The sequence below is a fragment of the Pelmatolapia mariae genome, linkage group LG20 (assembly GCF_036321145.2).
Source record: "Pelmatolapia mariae isolate MD_Pm_ZW linkage group LG20, Pm_UMD_F_2, whole genome shotgun sequence".
NCBI classification, from domain to species: domain Eukaryota; kingdom Metazoa; phylum Chordata; class Actinopteri; order Cichliformes; family Cichlidae; genus Pelmatolapia; species Pelmatolapia mariae.
Window position 1 is genome coordinate 43,659,591 of NC_086244.1, and position 8,877 is coordinate 43,668,467.

General features: G+C 49.2%; 1 protein-coding gene across 1 annotated transcript; it reads left to right on the forward strand.

Moving 5' to 3' along the window:
* The first annotated feature begins 2,220 nt into the window (after positions 1–2,220).
* LOC134619320 (uncharacterized) lies at positions 2,221–6,282 on the forward strand. The gene has a single exon (XM_063465079.1). It carries the CDS (start codon positions 2,221–2,223, stop codon positions 6,280–6,282), a length of 4,062 nt encoding a protein of 1,353 aa, XP_063321149.1.
* The last annotated feature ends 2,595 nt before the right edge of the window (positions 6,283–8,877 follow it).

Sequence of the window (8,877 nt, forward strand, 5' to 3'; positions counted from 1 at the left end):
GAATTGGAAGAGGAATATGTGGGACGCTTCCTGGGGAGAAAGGTGAAGGCAGAAAAGAAGGCGGTGATGGGAAAACAAGGTAAGTATTGTAAGTTCATGATTGTGTGCCAAGGGGTGTCTCATTGGATGAAAGAGGAAGTGGATGAGACCAGACCAGCCCTGGGAAAGGAAGCCATGGCTGAGGGGACATCAACGTCAGTTTATCCCAGCCTGACACAATTCTCGAGTGCCCCTCCCCCTCCGTACGCCTTTCCGATCTTGGCTGTGGAGGGTGGTACTCTGTGTGGACGAGGAGGAAAAACAGGAAGAGTGAAGGGAGGAATTGTGGATTTCCAGGAGGACAGCAGGCAGTCGACCCCTACCCAGCAGGCAGAGGGAGTCAATACAGGAGGGACACAGCCTAAATCAGCGGCAGCTACATCGGAGGTGACTCCGCCAGTTGCGGGGACATCACGAGGTAGCATAACTACACCACGTGTGACTTTGCTTCCTCCCTCGCACTTCAGCCCAGAAGAAGATGTGGAAGAAGCTCAACCTGTGGCTCCTAGGAGTGCAGATAAGGTGACACCAGAGCGGGTCAGCCAGGAAGCGATAACCCTGGATTCATGGACCTCAGAGGAGGATACGCCTGCACCACAACCTCAGAGTTTGCCGGCAAAGGTGAAGCAAAAAGCCTGTCGGAAGCTAGATGTCGGCGACCTGGAGGAAAATCAGTGGCAGGGGGAGGTCCTTGGGAGGTTATCTACCAATCAGGAAGCTGTGACAAAGTTGGAAGAGAAGTTGAAAGAGCTGGAAGAGGGGATAATTGCACAAAGGATCGAAACATTGGAGAAGGAGATTGAGGTGTCAGCGAGAAGAGGACGGAAACCACGGGAAGTGCGGGCTTTGGGGATCGAAGGGTTTGCCCCAAAGTTTAACGCTGACTTGGGTCTGAGGACTCTTCGCTCTGGAAGGGCCTTGGGGGAACCAGAAGACAAGAGACAGTCGATTTTCAAGACACAGCAGACCCACAGCATCGCCCTGCAAACCAATGAGGGGGAGCTTGACCCAGAAGATGTGGTGCCACTCACTATGCCTTTGTTGAAGGGGCTGAAGGGAGAACCAGACTATCATCCCTATAATATCAGAGACTTGGAGGCACTGGTGAAGCAATTGCCCCCGATCACAGAGGGAGGAGCCGCTTGGCTGAGAAGGCTGGGCAGTCTCACAGAAGGGGAGGAGCTTGCCCTGGGTGATTTTAGAGGGGTGTCTGGACGAGTCATGAGGGGGTGTGGCTTGGCTGACGTGGAAAAGATAGCAGGCACCACATGTGCTCCAAATGATGTCCCCTATGAAACGGTGCGAAATGCTCTCGCCAACGCAGTGCGTGACAAATATCCAACCCCTAACACTGGCACCACACCTAAAATAGTGTGGAGCCCAGAACACACTCCTAGAGAGTTTATAGAGCATGCAAAAGAACAGTGGATTATGCAGACTGGGGAGCATCCTGGACAAGAAGGGGAACATAGGGCGTGGTTCCGTTCTGCGCTGCTGGCAGGTTTACCAGAACGTGTAAGAACTGACCTACAAAAGAATCCAGACTTTGCGGTTGCAGATTCAGCTAAATGGGAGCGGCATGTGATTCATCGACTTGAGCTGGAACGAGACGAGGTGACCAAGAAGAAACAGGAGTTGGAAGAAGCGCAAGGGCAGCTGGTAAAATTAAAACTGGCTGAGGCGAGAGAAAAACTAAGCGAAAAGAAAAAAGAAAGTAAAGACGGAGCTAAGAAAATGCTGGTGGCAAAGCCTCAGGGTGATCCGAGGCCTGACTGGCCAGATCTGGACCCGGTCCTGTATCCTGATGACCGATGGCCCGCCAATGGACCAAGGCAAGGAAGACTCGCGGGGAATTGGGGGGCTACTAGGTCGCTGAGGGGGCGTGGTGGACCTCAAAGAGGAGGAGGACTGAGAGGTCATTTTCTGGGGGGACCTATACTGGACCCCAACAGGTGCCACAGGTGTGGAGGACAAGGACACTGGGCTCGCGAGTGTCCTACACCAAGGCCACAAGAACTATACTATCCACCTCAGGCACATGGAGCTCCTCGGGGCAGAACCGTCCAAACAAGGGGACATCAAGCTCCAAACCCAGGCATGGCGCCGGTGGCTCAGTATCCTCTGGCCCACTGGGGCGGGGAGGAGGAGCTGTACTGACGGGACCCACAGAGATCCGACAGCATGGGAATGGCAGATCCTATGTTGTCGATGACCGTGGAAGGGACTGAAATGACCTTCCTGGTGGACACTGGAGCAACTTACTCAACGCTGAGACAAAGACCAAGCAGTGCAACACTTTCCAATCACACGGTGAGTGTTGTGGGTTTCTCTGGGGTTCCGATGACTCTGCCAATCACCAATCCAGCCCTGACGGTGCTGGGAAAACAGACATTGAAGCACAGATATGTGGTGTCTCCTCACGTGCCAGTGAATCTGATGGGCAGGGACCTGCTCATAAAACTGGGAGCCACTATCATGTGTTCGGTGGATGGACTGACAGTTACGCTTCCAGGCGGAAAACAGTTCCTGTGCCTGGGGACACTTTCAAAGAACCAGTATTTGCTGCAAGACTGTGAACAATCGACAGCGGACATATACTGGGGTCGGTTGGTGGAAGAAGGCATTCTGAGACAGTACCAGCAGTGGAAACCTTGGATTATGGCCTTGGCGGTCTATTCTCCTCCACGAGATCCGTACCACGTCACCCTCTATTATGATAGGGACGATGATGAAATCTACAGGGACCAGTTCCAGTCTGAACTTGAAGGTCAGACGTGGAATGTGTGTTCTCAAAACATCTATGTAGGCCCCGAAGGCGTCGCTACAGCAGTAAATTTAACCGAAGAACAACGGCCTTGGTTTAAGATGGGACCTGATTCAGTGCCCCACATTACGTTGGCGGTCCATGAGGGTCACCAGGCGAAGGAGCTGGGAACGATGGTCAAGAGAGCCCTGGACGAGCCCTGTTGGCAAGCCACTCAGATTCCAGATGTTTGGTATTCGCCAAAATGTAAAATTTACCGTATCACTTGTCTGTCAAATGATGCAGTGATATTGGAGCATGAACAAATCTCAAGAATCCATGGAAGAGAAAGGATAGACCATGCTGACGCAGTGGCCGTACTTGCGACTCTTCCTGACACTTTGTGGTCTGGAGGACCCACGGATGTGGGTCTGGCAACTTGCTCGCCTGTTTTATTCCAGCTGAAGTCTGAAGCACCAATCTGGAAACCGCAGTATAGACATAAAAGAGAAGCTGAGGAGGGAATTGCAGAAACCATCGAAGGGCTATTGAAAGTAGGGGTGCTTGAGCCCTCACAATCCTACTGGAACACTCCCATTTTGCCAGTAGAGAAGCATGGGACAGGAAAGTACAGAATGGCACATGATTTAAGAGCCATAAATGCCGTTCTACGCACTGACACTGTGCCTGTTCCAAACCCCTACACAGCATTGACAGCACTAACACCAGATCAAAAGTGGTTCACGTGTATTGATCTAGCTAACGCATTTTTCTGTCTCCCATTACATGAGTCTCTTAGGGACATTTTTTCATTCACATACAGGGGGCAACAGTATAGATACACACGGCTACCACAAGGGTTTGCACTGTCCCCGGGAATTTTCAACCAGGTGTTGAAAGAGGTTCTCTCACCGTGCCACCTCCCAGAGGGGTGCACGTTGGTGCAGTATGTGGATGACTTGTTGGTTGCGGCGCCGTCTGCTTCGGCGTGTACGGCAGCCTCACTCACCATACTGAAGAGACTTGCTGAGTGTGGGTTCAAAGTGAGCAAAGAAAAGTTGCAGTTGGTCCGACCAGAGGTAACATTTCTGGGCCGTGTCATTGCTCACAAATCAGTGGGGTTGCTGAACACACACCGGGATCAGATTCTGACACATCCAAAACCGCGTACGGTTAAAGAGCTGCTCTCATTCTTAGGCTTAACAGGATACAGCCGGCAGTACATACCAAATTATGCAGGCAAAACAGCTCCTTTGAGGGATTTGGTAAAAATGGTGGGTGTCCGTAATCTTAAGGCTGAACTGCCATGGACATCGGCCACTGAGTCGGCTTTCATCATATTGAAACAAGACCTGTCGAGATCTGCTGATCTTGCCATCCCTAACTATGATGAACCCTTCTATCTTGATGTTTCAGAAACACACGGGGTAGTTAATGGGGTGTTGTTTCAGAAAAAGAGGGGAGGGAGAGATGTACTCATGTACGTCAGTATCAGACTGAATCCCTTAGAGATAAGACATCCAGTGTGCACACAGCATGCACTTGGGGTTGCAAAAATCATACAGAAAACAGCACACATAGTGAGGGACCATCCATTGAAAGTGCTGACCACACACAGTGTAGTGGCGTATGTGAACTCACAAGCCTTCACTATGACACCACTGACACAGCAGAGAGTGAGCAAAGTCTTAGACGCTCCAAATCTGACATTCACACATGAGGGAATCAACATGGCAGATTTAATGGGGTCAGGAGAGCCGCACGACTGCGCAAAGAGAGCTGAAGTTGAAGAGAAAATCAGAGAAGACTTGAAGGCGGACCCTATAGTGGGAGCTGAAGATTGGTTCACGGATGGATGTTGCTATAGAGATGAGGAAGGATTGAAAGCAGGCTACGCTGTAGTTTGTAGAAATGGGACTGAGTTTGAAGTGAAGGAGGCTGGAAGACTTGAAGGGCAGCAGTCTGCTCAGAGAGCAGAAGTAATTGCTTTAAGCCGAGCCCTGAGACTCGCGAAGGGAAAAAGAGTCAACATTTACACGGATTCAGCTTATGCCTTTGGAGCAGCTCATGTAGAGCTAGCCCAATGGAGAAGAGCAGGATTCAGGACAGCAGACAATGCACCAATCTGCCACAAGAAGGAGATGGAGGAACTTGAACAGGCGTTGGGAGATCCGGAGGAGGTGAGTATTATAAAATGTAAAGGTCACTCCTCTGGCACTGGTATGGTGGCCCGGGGGAATCAAGAAGCCGATCAAGCCGCCAAGGAGGCTGCAGGATATAAAGCACCAAGGCAAATGGTGCAAATAAGTGTGGAAGAAGAGTCAGGAATCAACATGTTGGAGGAGGCCAAGAAGGCCCAAAAGGAGGCAGCCCCAGAGGAGAAAGGGGTATGGAAGAGTCGAGGAGCATGGGAGGAAGGAGGTCTGTGGCGAGGACCTGATGGGAGACCTGTGCTGTCTGCCAATCTGGCAAAGCAGAAGATTGCTGAAGCCCATGGACTGGGTCATGTGGGTGTGGCCCAAATGGAGAGACACCTGTGCCATTGGTGGCATCCATTTCTGAAAGATATGATTAAGGAGAAAGCCAGGACGTGCCTGATCTGTGGGCGGCACAATCCAAAGCCAGTAATCAAGCCAGAAGCAGGTAAGTTTCCCATTCCAGAGAGACCAGGAGAAGAGATTGTCATTGACTTCACTGACATGATCGACGTGGGTCCAGGAGGAGTCAGGTATTTATTGGTAAGTGTAGATGCTCTGACAGGGTGGCCCGAAGCATGGCCAACAAAGAGGGAGGATGCGAAGAGTGTGATTAAGTGTTTAATCAATCATTACATTCCTCGGCATGGGTTTCCCAAGAGAATCAGATCAGATAATGGAACTCATTTTAAGAACAAAGATTTGGCAGAGGTAGAACAGAGGCTGGGGTTGCAACACAGGTTTGGGACTGTGTATCATCCCCAGTCCCAGGGGAAAGTAGAAAGGATGAATCTAAATCTGAAGAACAAGATAGCAAAAATTTCTGCTCAGACGGGGTTAAATTGGGTTGCAGCCCTGCCAATTGCATTAATGATAATAAGATGCTGTGTTAACCAATCCACAGGATTCACGCCGTACGAGCTGTTGACAGGACGACAGTTTCCTGGTCCTTGGACGACAGTCCCGGCGGAAGAAAGTATGAAAAGTAATAGAACGCATGCTGAATATTGGAAAGAATTAAAAGCTCTTGTGTCTAGTTTCACACAACAGGTTGCAGCTGGAGTGAGCACGGTGGACAGGTCCATCCCCGACGCCAAGGTGGTGTGGCTGAGGGTCATCAAGCGAAAGTGGAGAGATCCGAGGTGGACGGGGCCATTCGAGGTGACGGCTCGTACCACAACAGCGGTCCAGTTGAAGGGGAAAGGGGAGACGTGGTTTCATTGGTCTCAATGTGCGGTCGCTGATGAGAGCTTGGCAGAGACAAGCTCATCTTCAACCAACACGGGTGATAAAGAGGCAGAATAATCCTCTCACTCGTGCAACGACTAACCAGTAGTCTACCTGGGGAGTCGAAGAGGAGGGATCGCCGAGCATCACTCCACGTAGAAAAGGAGGTGCCAAAGAGGCGTGAAGCTTACTAGGCTGGGGCTCCAGTCTAAAGTTAAAAGAAAAGCCTGGGAACAAAGACCATGAGATTGTGGGGAAATTGGAAAATAGCTGGGGTGTTGACTTGTGTGAGTGTTCTAATATGTTTGTTTGTTTTTTGGCAGACAGGTGAATTGCCCAGACGCAGAGGTTTATCCGCTCCAGAGTCCAAATCAATGAAGTCACAGAGGAAATTCAGGCGTGACGTCTCGGGTGAAGGGGATGAGTGTCTCAGCACTTCTGGGGGGATCGAGTTAGATTACGTTAACGGGTCCACAACAGCATACACGTTCGATCTGTGTGATGTCATTAAATGTACAGGGGCTAGTAGTAGCTGGAGAGCATATGATGTGTGGGTTTGTAATCATCCCATGATATGCTACCGTAAGGCAGTTTGGGGCCCCTCGTGGGACGCACACGTTCACACCTACATAACAGATCAGTGGTGTTCCTGGGAGGATGTGGTTAGTTGGACAGGAGTAGGATGGCAGCCAAAGGCGCCGCAGGCTCTGAAAGGGATAGCCATTCAAAGGGATTATTCTGTTTCACATAACCCTATTACTCTTTCCCTAGGACCGTGGAGTGAACTCCCTAAGTCTGGGATTTCGGGAGGTGCGTTCTACCTAGTAATTGGGGTGCATGTAATAGGGTCAGATCCAACGGGGGTAATTCGGGTGAACTTAGTTGATCCAAAGTCTAAATTGCTTGGAAAAAGTGCAGTCACAAATCTGACGGAGCAAACAGTCACTTCAGGTACTCACAAGGAGCAGGAATCGGAAGAGAGATGGCTTGTTACAACAGATTACACTAGACTAAAACCTCAGGATTTAATTGAGCGTGCCACCGGATTTAGTGACAGTAATCTCTGGCTAGATTGGGTGGCTCAAAATGCTAAAGAACAGAATGTATTTGACTGTGTTGCCTGTGCTACAGCTAGACCTCGGTTGTTCACTGAACCTGCGCCTCTGTATCCAGAGGATGAGTGGGGTTATAATTGTATGTTGAGACTAACTAGAGAAGCTGTGGACACCGGTAACTGCACCACCTTGTCAAGTTTATATCCACCAATTGATAAGCGTACGCAAACAGGTTCATTCACACCTAAACGAGATAATTACACATGTTTTGAGTTTTCTACGGATAGCGTGAGATACACTCTGGGGAAAATTGACCCAAGTTGGTGTGTAAGGACGCTCACGGGAAGGACCACTAATAATGTAAGTAACTCAAACACCGTAATAGGCACATGGGCCAGAGGTGGGTTGTATTATTTCTGTGGACATTACACCCTTTTGGTGCGTATTCCATTGGGGAGTGTGGGGACATGTGCTATGGTGCGGTTAGGTGCACCATTGATGCTTATAGGAAACAGGGTAAAAACTATTGCGCAGCAGGACACTCATACAATGACAGCAAGACGTAAGAGACACCTGTTGAGGGTGAGAAGCACAACGGGTACACGTAATTATGACCCAAGATCGGACTCGCCGACCTGGATTGACTCGATAGGAGTCCCCAGGGGGGTTCCTGATGAATATAAATTGGTTAACCCAATAGCAGCAGGATTTGAAAGTGTGTTGATATGGATAACTCCAAATAAAAATGTTGATCGTATTAATTACGTTCATTACAACTTGCTGAGGCTCTCTAACCTTACCAGAGACGCCATGGAGGGGTTTGCGGAACAATTAGGTCCGACGTCTTTGATGGGGGTGCAAAATAGGATGGCTCTAGACATGTTGTTGGCTGAGAAGGGCGGTGTATGTGCCATGTTTGGTGACATGTGTTGTACTTTCATTCCCAACAACACCGCTCCAGATGGCTCTGTAACCAGGGCCCTGGAAAGTCTGAAAACGTTATCTAAAACTATGCATGAACATTCGGGCGTGAACACGGGGCTGGGGGACTGGATGACGTCTGTTTTTGGGCAATGGAAGGGTGTGTTTATGTCTGCCATGTTTTCTCTTGTTACTTTTATCAGTATATTATTTGTAGGATGTTGTCTCATCCCTCTGGCCAGACGAGTGTTGGTGAAACTGCTGGAGAGGGCTATGGATTCGGGGCCAGCTGGTTTCACTGGTCCTGGGTCTATGATGCCGTTACGAGAGGTGGCTGGGTGGTCTGAGGAGTGAGACAAACCTGATGAGTGTTGGCCTTTCTCGAAAGGCCAAAAAGGAGGAGTGTGAAAAGGAGGATGTTTTTTTTCTATTTTCAGGTTCTATTCATAACCAGTATTATCACAATTATCATCATTCATCATTATCATTTCATCAAAGCATTTAATGAATCGGTTGATGTTATATTATAGTCTGTATTTAATCACATATAGTAATGGCATAATAATCTTTCATTGCAGGTTTAACGGTATTCATGTTATTCATAGTGTTCATTAGAGAGTTGTTAACTGGGGGGCTGAAGTTATGGGTAAGTGAGAAAGTTAAGCTAATGTTAAGATGATTTCATATCTGTTTACAC